The 14,337-nt window shown below is 34.6% G+C and overlaps 1 protein-coding gene and 1 long non-coding RNA gene across 2 annotated transcripts; both read left to right on the top strand.

Annotated features, from left to right (window-relative positions):
* Nucleotides 1-540: 540 nt before the first annotated feature.
* On the top strand, nucleotides 541-3,536 carry LOC122299836. Its single transcript, XR_006239780.1, has 3 exons — nucleotides 541-1,319; nucleotides 2,056-2,115; nucleotides 2,928-3,536. It is a non-coding gene; the product is annotated as an uncharacterized LOC122299836 (long non-coding RNA).
* Nucleotides 3,537-5,998: 2,462 nt separating this feature from the next.
* On the top strand, nucleotides 5,999-13,553 carry LOC122299859 (testis-expressed protein 2-like). Its single transcript, XM_043110320.1, has 7 exons — nucleotides 5,999-6,479; nucleotides 8,010-8,242; nucleotides 9,572-10,238; nucleotides 10,734-11,100; nucleotides 11,623-11,717; nucleotides 11,833-12,027; nucleotides 12,730-13,553. Exons 1-7 carry the CDS (start codon nucleotides 6,270-6,272, stop codon nucleotides 13,321-13,323), a joined length of 2,361 nt encoding a protein of 786 aa, XP_042966254.1. The 5' UTR covers nucleotides 5,999-6,269; the 3' UTR covers nucleotides 13,324-13,553.
* Nucleotides 13,554-14,337: the final 784 nt, after the last annotated feature.

Below are 14,337 nucleotides of genomic sequence, written 5' to 3'. Positions count from 1 at the left end.
GTAGTAGTTGGAGATTATGCTTGGCCTTTGAAGCTGTGTATATACCCCAAATGTAGCACTCAGGTCTAGTGTGAGGCTATTTAAAAGACTTTTTGGATTTTTATTATATGTGTGAAAAGTCCATTTGAGTTTTCAAATATTTTTTTTCTTCTTTATTTTTAAGTAGACCACGGGTTTAAAATATCTATTTGAGTAGTTTATGATTTTACCTTGAGTTTGATATTTATTTTAAAAATCTTTTTATGGGCTAAGATATTTTTTTTAAACAAGTTTAGATTATTCTTTTAATGTTTTAAATCGAGGTCTAATTTATTTATGGATCAAGACCTTGATTTGTTTTTGAAAGTTTTTTTTTTTAATTTATCTTTTTTATACAGATTAGGGTTACAACTTTAGAGTCTCGTTTCCATTAAAATCCTTTAACCTAATATTCAGCCTCGTGATCTTTTTTTTTTTTTTTTTAAACCCTACTTAGTTTTCAGTTGCAGCCACCACATTCACCACACATGCATGTTCTCTCTTATTTTTTGCCTCTAGGGTTTCAGCCATCTAACCTCTATATATAGATGCACTTTCACATGTCTTATGAGTACAATGCTACTGCTGCCAACCTCGTCCACAGCTAAATCTCTCCCGTCGCACTCCCTGCACCATCACAGAAACACCATGCAGCCGTAGAAAACCATAGACCCACGATGCCGCGACCAAAAGCCTTCTGCCGCTGCACCTGGACTGACCGAAAGAAGAGGGAGCAAAGACACGGTTCACTACACATTCAACGTTGCGCCACCATCACCTCGGTGTAGTCCATTGCTCAGCCCACTTGAACCCATGTTCCCTCCTTGGACAGCCACTGTTTCTCACCGGAAACTCAGGCTGTTTTGTTCCCTTTCTCCCACACCGAAGCAGAGTAGTTTTCTTTTCTGCTTGCCGCCTGTTCGACCCAGCCCAACAGTCCCAGCCTTGCCGCCGTGCACCACAACACATTTTTTAGACGCTGCCTAGCCACCACATGACCCAGCTGAACCACCCAACTCAAGCCAAGTGTCCCCTGTTTTTCCATACCTGAAACAGAGCATCTACCAGTTCATTGTGAACCACTGCAACCAACCCACAACCTCTGCCCAGCCACTGTAGCAACCCACAGCTAAACCACCTCACTTAAACACCTGCCTAGACCTCACTGCCGTAGCCCATGCCGAAACTCCCTCTGCCTCCCACTCTGTGCTCAACTCTCTCTCTCTCTCTCTCTCTCTCTCTCTCACACACACACAGGGGCCCAACACCGCCAAGCCTCCGTCGCGTTCACTTCCTTGTCGGTAAGCCTCCTCGCACGACCCTGGTCATGTGACTGTATAGCATCCCTGCAATAGAAAACGAAACAAAACTTGAGTTCTAATATTTTGGTAGAGTGCCTTTGGTAAATAACAACTTTGCCCTCTGTTTTTATAAACAAAAGCTTGAGTTTTTTAAAAGTATATTTCAGTCGATCAATTTTACATTGAGTAAATCTTTTCTTAGAAAATTATTAGATTTATTTAAGTGGGCTTGGTGTGTTATGTTAAGTTGTTTTGAAATAAAATATTTTTGGGTTGAGTTCGGGTTCTAAATTATTTTGGGTTGGATAATATTTTTATTTTAGCGATCTTTCTTTTTTTAAAGAGAAATGATATTTGTAGTGGTGGTTATGCAAGCGGCGTGCAGTCGCTTTGAAAAAAGTGAATTAATATTGGACCTACATGGAAAAAAAAATTATTTTTATAACTTTTTTTTATTCATTCCGTACAACCATTTACATCCCGCTTACATGTGCCGATTGCATCTAGCAGTTCTATTTTTTAAATGGGTTGGGTTTTAATTTCTTAAATAGACTGATGTTGTAGTTGGATTTAGGTTACGTGTATAATTGATGGATTTGGAAAAGGATGACATTTTAGGAATTTTGAGAATTTAAGTTCTTGAAGAATTAAAATAGGTTATTTTAGCATCTTAGGCTTAAATATTGAAGTAAGCATTTGATTCGAAATTTATGGAAACTACGTGATTATTTTATAGGTGGCGATTAATATTTGTACGGCATTGTTGAGGAAATTTTTGAAAGATTAAGAAGTTCAGGTAAGCAGGGTTCCTATGCTAGACTTTGCATAAAAGAAGTTAACTGAGGTTAATTTTGAAAAAAAATATGCATATTTTGTTATGAAAATAATTTTGAAACAACTGCAGTTATTTATCTGCATTATTATGAAAATTCTGTAAAAGAATAAAGTATTTTCTGGCATGACTGGTATATACATGAGCTATTTTGGCATTTTGTTTATGTATTATGCAAAAGAGAGCGAACATGAGATTTTGTGCATAAATCATACTTTTGTGATCTGATTCTATTATGTTTTGAAGATATTTTGTAATTTGATATGATATGATTTCTAAAAACTTCTAGCATGACATTCTGTTTCTTTTTCTGTTCTATTTTGACCTTACAACAGGTGTAAAATTGTGACCTCTATTAAGATTGGTATCAACTTTTTTGTTTCCAGTGCACCCACTTTGAAAGCAAAGTGGCTTTCTTTGTGATCTTTCTTGTGTGCATACTCAGGGTTTCGAGAATAATAAGAGGAAGATTCACATTCTGTTTCTACTCGATTGGCCGCTGAAGTTTGCACAAACCTACCACGGGGGTTAAACATGGAATTCGGTTCTAATGTGATGTTTCAATTATGTTGTGCCAAAGAAACTTTGAATAAGAATATTTTTCTGAAACTTTCACTCTGATATTTTTGATGCAATGTTCTGATTCTGTATTCTGAAAGTAAAACCATTTTGTTATGCATTTTGAACTCTATAAATGCTCATGTTTGCACATTAGTATATGTTCTCTGCTTACTAAGTTGTTGATAACTCACCCCTTATCTCTAAATATTTTTCAGATAATTTTGATGGTTTAGCTGGAGAACAAGAGTATGAAATTTTAACAATGTGTGATGATCGCAGCAGAATAAGTGTCCGATGGTATAAGTGCTTATTTGAGAGTCGCAGTTAGTAAATTGGTTTATTTACGGGTATTTTGATTTGATGAGTTAAGAATATTTTTAAGTTTTTGGAAAGTTTTTAATTTATGTTATTGAGAATTTCTTTGTTGTCCCTATGAAAAAACATGAATATTTAAATTGAGTGAATAAATTAAGATTTTATGGGGTTTTCTGAATTTTATAGTTGTGATATTGAAGTTGATATTAAGTAATAAGAACTAACTCTCCGGACTTCCAGGAATCGAGAGTTACATACCCCGCCAAACTTCACCCATGTTACTATGTGAGGACCCATGCTGCTCTGGATGGGAGACAAATATGGATTTTTTTCCATGGCATGTATCTCATGTTTATAATTAATCATGCATATCTTATCTCTGTGTAATTTGGTTGTTTAATTTATTGAGATTTTATGAAAATCTCACCCTTGTAGACCCACTATCATTCCCCCCGTAATGATAGAAGTTATGTTAAAACTAATAGAGGATGAACATGATGGACTGCTAGATACAAATGATTGAAGATGAGCCAAACCTTGAGTGAAGACTAGATATAATTTTGATGCTAATAAGTATTGACTATTAATATTTCAAAGCGTATGAAAGAGTTGATCTAAACCATGGAACGTGGATTAAGTATTTTTGTATTAAGGAAATGCCATCCTTAAGTTTGAACTTATGGTTATTAATATTATTGGAATGTTTAGTTCATTATGGCATCAATTATTTATAAGTCACCCTATTTTTCCATTGCGATGATTGCATATTGGTAGTTGCATACTAGAATGCATTGCATATTAACTATAATGAACGGGGTTATGTCACCATGCGTTGCATGTTTTGATGTAATTTGTACAATAAGTGGTTCAAAGTAAACATTATCCATGATATGGGTGAATGGGAAGTGAGATTTTTTATTATAAAAATTCTACTTATCATATCCTATACCACATACCAACATATGTGATTTGTTATTTTTTTCCTTCTATCTAAACACACACATATTGGTATGTTATATTATACTATAACATAATATACTAGTTATATTATAGTAGTTATATTATACTCTAATATACTATACATATAGTAGTCCTAATATATTATACTAGTTATATTATATTAGTTATCTTATAAAAGTTATCGTATACAAACCACATTATACTATAACATAGTATGCTAGTTAAATTATACTAGAACATAATAGTATGAACTATTATCTTATATTATAACATAATAGTAATAGTTATGTTATATGAGTTATATTACCAATGTAATATGTTATTATTAGATTATGCATAAATTAATGTAGTTTGGCATATAAAATAAAATATATAAACCATTATCCATTATAACGGGCTTAGTATGACATTCGAATAGGTAATCAAACTGATAACGGAAGCAGTCAAACGAAATTTACATGGTGGGTCAGGCGACAAAACACACGTGAGAAACTTTCCCGTGCTTGATAACATACGTTTCGAATATACTCATATATTGTTTGATTATTTAAGTTTGAATAGTATATTTACCGTTCGAATGGTTTTTAGGCTAAAATAAAGCATGCTGAAATGAGGTGTCATTTTGAAAATTTCGCGTTTGAACACGTAAATGAGAGTTTGAATGCAGAATTTTCAGAATCGAATGGGTTTCACGTAAATAGTTTTCAGAATCGAAGGGTTTTAAATATTTTCGAATGGAATGTAAAAAATGTTCAAATGGGATATTGGACCATTCGAACAGAATTTCCAAGGTTAGTGAGGCGAGATCACGTATGTGAGAAAACTTTTAATATATTTAGTGAGGCGAGATTCTCCTCACTAAAAGAATGTTTGAAAATTTTAGTTACGTTTGTTTGGATATCAATAGTATCTCAACTCTCGTCAACACTTTTCATTACTATTTATTATTTTATTATTATTTTTTATCTATTTTTATTACTATTTATTATTTTTTATTTACTTTTTATTACTATTTATTATTTTATTATTACTTTTTATCTACTTTTTATTACTATTTATAACTCTCTTTAACACTTCTCAACATCCAAATCTATCAAAACGGGTTGATAGTGTAGGAGAAGTTGAAGTTTGTATTTTTTTTCAAATATATTGAGGTATTTTGAATTATTGTAGAAACTTTTATATTTGATTTATGATTTTTCGCATAGTTATTTATCTTTTCATATGTAGGTATTGGTGATTTCGGGAGATTTATTCGATAGCACAAATTTAAGGTAAGGTTTCAAACTTTCTTTTATTTATGGTCAATCTATATTGCTTTTATTAGAAATCAAAATATTGGTTATAAATGATGATTTAATATACCAACTTTGAAAAACGAAATTAGAGTTTATATTAAATATGTTTATCTATTTCAAGATATTCATTTCAAGAATCTCAATATATCACAATAATTTTTGAAAGTGCTAAATCTACTTAGAAATCTTATTATTTGAAGTGTATTGATGTAATACGTCAGATTTGTTTTTTATATATAATAATTTTCAATTAATTTATATATAATAATTTCATAAATTAATGTACAACAAACCATGTTAGTTAGTGTGCTAATTTTTTGAGCTAATTTATATAATAATTTTACAATTTAATGTATAGTAATTCATGTTAGTCTGTCGATCAAGTATTTATCTATTCTTTATATATTAAAAATATTGTTAATCTAAAATTAATACTTTAATAATTGCAAATAACAAATTATATAAGTTTATACGAATTTAAGATTTGAATTTATAATAATTTATAAATAAATAGGATTTAAAAATGTAATAAAAAAATAAAAATTTTATCTATAATTAATTTTAAGTATTATTTACATACTTTATTAATATGATTAGTTGTATAATTTTTTCTTAATATAAAATAAATATTTTAGTTAATTTTATTAATAAAGAATATATAAAAATAATTTTTTATAATAAAACTCATAAAAAAAATAATCGAATCGGTTGCATTGCCACACGCGCGCTCTGTCTCTCTCTCTCTCTCTCTCTACCTTTGGAAGAAAACTATCCAAGTACCCAGCAACAGAAGAACCTGATTCTTTGAGAATACGAACGCAGCATTAATAACATTTTCTCTCCTCCATCAGTATGTTGAGAATAAATGCTGCAAACTCCCGGCACCCATAATTCTATGTGTATTCTTCTTTATATGATCGTTTCGATTGATCAAAAGCAGGAGTTTTGCTTAGGAGTTCTGTGCAGTACCACCAAATCCAAGTGATGTTACTGTTTTTGTTGCTTGTTTTTGTTATTGGGTTTGGAGTTGGAGCGCTGGCGATTGTGGTCGCGGAAGCGGCGGGCCTCTATTTTATCATCAATTGGTTGAATTGGAAGACCAAACAAACGGAAGCCCGGATAGCATCACGATCACAAGAGTATTCCCGGTACCTTGATCCCAATATATCCCTCAATTTCACTAACAACAAGAAGGTACGTTGTTGTTTATAACTATCTCTATATTTACATGTATCTGCTGCCGCTGGCATTTCTTTAGTTTTTTTTTATGGTTGTAATGTTTTCTTTCTTGGTTAAGATTGTCAGAAGTGGCCAGCATTCTTTCATTTCTTTTGTCATGCTATACTAGAATGCCAAGAAAAGAACAGAAAGCAAAAGAAATAGAAGTGTTGATGTCTAAATTAAACCAATGGTCGATGCTTCCTCATTTAACAAACACCAAGGAGATTGGTGGCTTTGGAACATTAAGCCTACGTTTGGGTACCATAGCATTCTTTACTAATATTTATTACTTTATTATTACTTTTCACATACTTTTTGCTCATATTCATTATTTTTTATCTACTTTTTACTACTATTCATTACTTTTCATCTACTTTTCTTAACACTTTTCAACACTTTTCACTACCCAAACCTACTAGATGCTCTTTGCAACATTACTAGGAAGTAACTTGTTATGATCTTGAGGATTAAAGACTAGGTTGTGTTTGGGTAAGGAGGTGATCTCAGATATCCTGTGAATAGTAGTAAAAAAGTAATGAAAAGTAGTAGAAAATAGTAAAAAGTAAGTGAAAAGTAATGATAAAATAATGAATAGCAGTGAAGTATTATGAGACTATTTAACCAAATTAGTATCTAATATTCCTAGGGCTTTTGGATCAATGGTTGGATTTTTAACAATTGGTATCAGAGTAGGTACCACATCATGAGTTCAAGTCATGGAGGGGGCGACCTATAGGCTGAATTAAAATGCTTTGGTACTATGTATGAGCTTGGTGTTAAGTCATTGAATACTGATAGATGAGTGAAGCCACCAAAAGGGAAAGGGCTACCATTGGGTTAGTGTCGATAGAGTGGGCCACCGTGGACGTCGGATTTGGAAGTGTGGTGGAATGTTATGATCCTAAGAGTTAGAAACTTAACAAAATTAGTATCCAATGATCCTAGGGCTTTTGAATCAATGGTTGGGTTTTTAACACAGGAACCACATCAGGAGTTCAAGTCTCGGAGGGGGCGACCTTTAGGCTGGATCAAAATGCTTTGGTACTATGTATGGGCATGGTGTTAAGTCATTGAATACTGATAGATGAGTGAAGCTCAAAAAAGAAAAGGGTTACCATTGGACTAGTGTTGATAGAGTGGACCGCTGTGGACGTCGGATTCAGAAGCATGATAGAATGTTATGATCCTGAGGGTTAAAGGCTTTAACCAAATTAATATCCAACAGTCCTAAGACTCCTAAGACATTTGGATCAATGGTTGGGTCTTTAACATAACTACAGGGATATGCCTTTGATACTTATATGTGGTACCATTGCAATTGATATGCTAAAATAACTCACTTCGGGGTCATACCCTTGCATTATTGGTATTATTCATTAATACTTTGTGAGAATTAGTTTAGTGCATTTTTTAGAGTGCAGTTGTTTATCAAGAAAGAATCTTTTAGTTATGTTTGTCCATTTCATTTTTAAGCTTTTTTTCTGGATTGGCTTTGTATGCTAGGGGGTAGTATGGATTCTTGAATCAGAAAAGATTCCAAGCAATTGGCTGGACAAAGGACTAAGGGAGCAAAAGAGAACGAAAGATTTATTGGAGGTTTACCCTGTTAAAAAGCATGCAAAAATAAAGGACCAAAAGCTTGTTCTGATTGAATCAGATGGTTCCCACTCAGCTATTGAGCTTAAGGGCTGCATGATTGAAGCTGTTTCAGCTACAAGTCTTGCTTCACAAAAATGGTAATCCGAGCTTTGCCAGACCTCCTCTCTTTGGTGCTATTGTAATTTTGGCTTGATAGCTGTTGACTTTTGTTGGTATATCTATTTCATGCTAAGCTCACAATATATAAACTATCTTTGGTTTTTTTGAATCAGTTTGAGACTTTTTTTTTTTTTTTCTGATTCCCAATTTTCATATATTGTTTTCATGGTTTATGCTGGAGCAGAGATTTTTAATTTTCTTGACACATTTTTGTTCTTCCCCTTAATAGGCTCCACTTTCAGCATCTCATTTCCATGGCAGTGTAAAGCTTCTTGCTCCTTTAAAATTTAAAATGAAAACTTAATCCAGCTGCTGAATCCCGGTATCATGCACGACATAGATTTTCAATGATTGTTAGTTGGAAGATTTCCTTTTGATTATTTTGTAACACAGCTCCTTATTGAACCTCTCAAACCCAGAGTTTCTTTGTCCAACTTATGATTGGATCATTGCTTCCTTGATTTCAACTCCTATGTGTTGTGATATCCTATAGTAGGCCACAGTAAAATGTTACTCCTATGTGCTTTGATATCCTATTTGTCAGAGCCGTGACCTGCCACTAACGTTTTAAGAATTATATGTCCACATATAGTGGTTATTGTCTAAGTATGGGGGGTTTAATTTCTTGTAAAAGAAGACACATTGGAGTAGAGATATGATTGTGTAAAAAGTTGACCCTGATTCACTAAATTACTCAGACCAATGATGTAGATAATGAGGTCTATAAAATCTTTTTTTAATGTCTTTCAAGATCTTTGGCTAAATGTCTTAGGGTTATGTAATTTTAAGATATTCAGCATCGTATTGCAGTCAAATATCATTAGTCCTATATGTTAAAATATCAGTTATATTCTGGTTGTTTTCAGGCGCTTATACTGATCACATAAGCATTGATCTCCTATGTATCGTTGTAATTGCGGGAAGCAGATTTTAGCTTTTAGATCAAGCTTGAGATTATCAATTAATGGACCCTTAAGACTTTTGTAATTATGGTAAATACTTGGGGATTAAATCTGAACTTTATTTAATTTTGAAACATGTATGATCTACATGCACCCTTGCGATCTACATTGCCCTTGTATGATTTTTAGTAACTATATGGTTTTAATGGGATCTCTTCATTCTGGAAATCATGCGCCCCTTGTACATTTTCACTTAGAAATTTTAAACTCTCTCATTGCATTCATTTTGTGCATTGCAAGGATTTTTTATTTTTATTTTTACAAATGTAAACTGTCACAAATCTTGTTTATGTCATGGAAAAATATAAATCCTTGTTCTTGTTCATTTTCTGATGGTGATTATAGGGCCAAAAGATTTCCCATAAAAATAGAAAGCAATACCTCAGTAATTTACAAGGGCAGAAAAAGTTTTTACATCTATCTCGAAACATCTTGGGAGAAGGAAGCATGGTGTAAGGCCCTCCGTCTCGCTTCAGGCCACAATAAGGAGAGAGTTGTGTTGTTCGCTTCGCTGCACGAAGAGTTCCACAGGTACCTAATGAACTTAAATGCAGGCTATCCTTCATTCATGAAACCCTCGATAGGGTTATCTGCTGAGCCAGCAGAACGATCAAATAGGCCTGATGGAACTTCCTCAAAGGTTCGCCTGCTTTTGAAGAAAATAGTTAAGAAGACTCCTAGGGTGGGTTTAGAAACTAAGTCAAGTGGGACTTCATCATCAGGCCGTGCAGAGAGAAAGGCAAATGAGAAAATTGTTCCATCTCAGAAGACAATATCAGCCGCTGGCTTGGGGAAGAGATCTAAGAGTGAAGAAAATACGGTTCAACCATCAGCATCAACATGTTCTCATTCTGGAAGCCGAAGTCATGCCTCTGTCGTATCTGATGCTGATTCTGATGATAAGTTTGGTACTGATGAGGGCACACTCTGTTGGAACTTGTTAATCTCAAGGCTGTTTTTTGATGTCAAAAGCAATACAGATATGAAAAGATCCATACAATCACGTATTCAGGTTTATTCAAATCATTTTCTGTATAAGATTTGGTTTCATATTTTTTTGGGGTAGAAGTGTAGCACGTGCTGTTTGTGGGGGAAGCTAGAAGAATTTTTTTTCATTTATTTTTAATTTTTTTTTTCCATTTTTTTAACTTAAGGGTAAACATACTTAATATTTCAGGACATACTTAACATTTCAGGGACAAGAAAAAAGATGCTGGGCTTTGCTGGAACATTATATATATTATTTTGTCTTTCTTGTAAATTTGAAGTAGAAATTGCATTTAGTCTAAGGGGCCAAGACATCTAGGATGAATTTAATTAGACTCACCAGTTTGTAAGTGTAATAAATGAGCAGAAGGGTCTACAAGGCTCAAGCGTTTATGATATGATTTATATATTGAAACAGGAACACTTGTTTTTATCGTAGAATATAATTCTTTTCCAAGAAAACGGAAAGGAAGCATCTTATTAATATGTTTCTCATGGTTTCTGCTCTTTGATGTGATAGAGAACGCTGTCCAGTATGAGAACCCCCAGTTACATAGGTGAACTCATTTGTACTGACATTGAGCCTGGGAATCTCCCTCCTTTCATTCATGGTATGAGGGTTCTTCCAGTGGACGTGAATGAGGTATGGGCGTTCGAAGTCGACATTGAATATTCAGGTGGCATGGTTATTGACATTGAAACAAGACTCGAAGTTAGTGAATTAGATTCCCAGAAGGGCGTAGTGGATTTGGATACGAAATCAAGCTCTGTTGGGGAAATCCCATCAGATCTTCTTGAAGGTTTTGAGTACTTTGGAAGGCAGTTCAATCCTACAGGAGTTGCAGCTGATCCACTGGATAGTAAGGGGAAAGTCGATCCTAATACTGGTTAGTATTGCACTATTTGTTTTTTTTTTTTTTTTTTTTTTTTTTTTGCCTCCAGAGAAGCAACCGTTTCCTCATATTACAAACATCTAAATTTAGAGGTTCCAAGTTGCACTGCAATGTGCATAATGCTGCCCTAGGTTTGGATTTTTTTGAGGCTGTAGTAGTTGTAGTAATAAAAGCTTTATAAATTATTCTCTATGGAGTGATTATTCTAATCCTCAAGTTGCACCTCTTAGTAGAATATGACATCATATATTTATATTTTCTGTCTTAGTTCCATCATTACAATTTACATTACTAGGTTTTGTTGAACCGGTGAAGCTTATACTGTGAGTTTATCTTGTTTCCTTTTAGAAGAATGTTCTATAGGCTTGTAGCATAGCTTTTGATGTTTACAAGTTGCCTTCAGTTGAAAGGACTTAAGAAAAGCTTAAATTCTGTTGTAACAGTACTTTATGGGAAACTGGTTTGAAGTCTTTATGATAGATTGTGCTAATTTGAATTTAATCTGTTTTGTTGCAGATCGGTTAAAAAGCTGCAAGAGCACCACATCAGCATCAACTTATGGTTCCAGGTGGAAGTCTATTCTTAATTCCATTGCTAAACAGGTTTCACAGGTGTGTAGACATCTCTCTAGATGTACATATTTACATCCTTCCCCCTATACCCCTACCTCGTCTTCTAGATACATTGCACAGCCACATGCCTGATATACATTGTTTCTCACCAAAGGTGCCTCTCTCTTTGGCCATAACGGTAACATCCCTTCGAGGAATGCTGCGGTTCCATATAAAGCCACCTCCTTCTGATCGGCTATGGTTTGCTTTCACATCCATGCCTGATATAGATCTTAACCTCGAGTCTTCTGTTGGGGAACACAGGATAACTAGTGGACACATTGCAGTGTTCCTGGTCAACCGGCTTAAGGTATGGAGATTTATTTTTATTAGATACCAATATCCATCCTTTTATTTGTTAAGTAATAAGATGCATCTTGACTGATGTTCCGTCCATTGATTGAAGATTTATCTCGACATTTGGTAGATTTCGTAATAGATATATACAAATCCGTAAACACATGCTTGCATACATATATGATATATATATGTGTGTGTGTGCGCGCGCGTGCGCACAAATGAAAATGCAAATGCCTCACTAAATTATAGATCTGATAAGTACAGATAGAACATCTTTCACGTCCAACTTGTATTCTTGCACGCAGGAACAGTGTCACAACTCTAAATAATTCGGGTTTAACAGCTTGCCAAGTCATATGTTGATAGCCTTGTTCAGAATTGAAATATTGATTGTTCCTTTAAACAAGATGATATAATCCTTTGGGGCCACACACCCTGGTAAAAAGCCAACGATTTAACTAGTTCCGTATAGAGAAACTTCCGAGAGCTCAGTGCACGGGACCGGGATTTACTCTGTAGGTGGTGGATCTAGAGGTTTCTAAGAAAAATAAAATTGTGGGATAGGTCTTCTGCACTCTTGCAATTGAAAGAAAAAGAGCAAAACAGGGAACTCTGCTTTGGTTAAAGTTTCTCTTTGCTGAAACAACAAAATCATGTAGAATAAATGATTAATGCTATGGTGCTTCACCTGAACCTTATTCTACTCATGCAGGCAGCTATCCAGGAAAATCTGGTGCTTCCAAACAGGGAGAGTGTATGCATTCCTTGGATGATAGCAGACAAGGATGACTGGGTATCAAAGAACATTGCTCCATTCATATGGCTTCACCAAGAAATGATTAATGATCCTACCACTGGGCATGAAGTAACCACCTCCCAACCAACTGAAGGAAAACTGAAGACAGAAGCTAGTAAGGGAACCTCCAGTGACCCAGGGTGCGAGCATAAAAAACTGAAGAATGCTGAGTCAATCAATGAATCTTCCGATGGATCGGCAATTTCAACAAGAGCACATGGCAGCATAAATTTGCAAGAGTTGAGAACTCCTTTGTTAGGGAATGATGAACCACAAGAAACTTGTAATCAAGTTGAGGAAGTACCAGAGCATCAATCATATTCTAAGTCTGTGACTTTGATTGACAAACAGGACAGTACCAAAGAAGGGGATGATTTGAGGCGGAAGAGAATGGGGAGAAAAGCAAGGATGCTTGATTTAGGGAAGAAGGTGGGCGAGAAATTAGAAGAAAAGAGGCGTCACATCGAAGAAAAGGGTCGGCATATTGTTGAAAAGATGCGTGGACCATGAAATAGCCAGAACAAGAAAATACTCTTCTCATAAGATACAAACTGACAAAAAATACCGTTGTCAAATGGAGGAATTTTAAGGCATCGGGTATTTGTTGCGTTGGTGGTCAATAGGTTTCTAATTACATGGAAATCCAACTGTTATTCCTGCTTGCAGGAGAATGTTTCACATGAATCATGCAGATGATTCTACTCACCGGATTATAATAGAAAAATATCACATGGGGAGTATTTGAGCGCCCAGGATTATACAGGACCAGAAGCAAAGAGGCTTTCTGATGCCGAATAAAATTAGAATTATTTTGGCGACTAGTTAATCAACAAAAATTATGGGATTGAGTTTGAAAAGAGACGTGAAATAGAGAGAAATCTCTGGGAAGTGGTACTATTCATAAAATTCGAAATCCGTTATGGAAACCCACGGGCTAGGCTCACTTAGTCGTGGAAATCCGAAATTATAAGAATTTTGCTCGAGAAGGTTGAATCCTAATTAGTGCATAAAATATACATAATAATACTACAAAAAATTTGTCAAAACCTGTAACAACTACTCAAGAGTTTGACTGAATATCTGATCTTCGAGGGATCAGTTCCTCCAAAAAATGAATTATATTTGCTTTTCTCAATGCATTACATCAGGAGCTAGACTCCTTTTTATACACAATAGGATGTTAATTCTGTTATTGAGGGGAGGGCATTCTTGTACATTTAGTTAACACTTTAAGGCTACAATTGTAATTCTATTTCTTAATGAATCATGTGCTATCACGTGCCTTAACTGCTCCAGTTCTTCACAGTCGTTGCTTCCTTGCTTCTAGACTTCTTTCTCTTAATTCTTCTTCCTACTACTGCTTATAACAGCATATAACAATTCACCCTCCCTTCAAAAGACCTTGCCCACAAGGTCAGGGTATTGCAATCGTAATTGCTCAACAGGAACCCATGTAGCATCTGCCTCAGAGGCCCCACGCCATTTAATCAACAACTCAATAAATGGTTTATTGTCCACAGGAGT

Source organism: Carya illinoinensis, chromosome 16 (assembly GCF_018687715.1).
Source record: "Carya illinoinensis cultivar Pawnee chromosome 16, C.illinoinensisPawnee_v1, whole genome shotgun sequence".
NCBI lineage: Eukaryota > Viridiplantae > Streptophyta > Magnoliopsida > Fagales > Juglandaceae > Carya > Carya illinoinensis.
The sequence above is the reverse complement of the archived record's forward strand: the minus strand, read 5'-3'. Positions and strand labels throughout refer to the sequence as shown.

Coding starts and splice junctions, on each gene's coding strand:
- LOC122299859 (XM_043110320.1), top strand. CDS start 6,270: ATGTTACTGTTTTTGTTGCTTGTTTTTGTTATTGGGTTTGGAGTTGGA. Junction 6,480..8,009: donor ATTTCACTAACAACAAGAAG/GTACGTTGTTGT, acceptor TTTGTATGCTAG/GGGGTAGTATGGATTCTTGA. Junction 8,243..9,571: donor AGTCTTGCTTCACAAAAATG/GTAATCCGAGCT, acceptor TGGTGATTATAG/GGCCAAAAGATTTCCCATAA.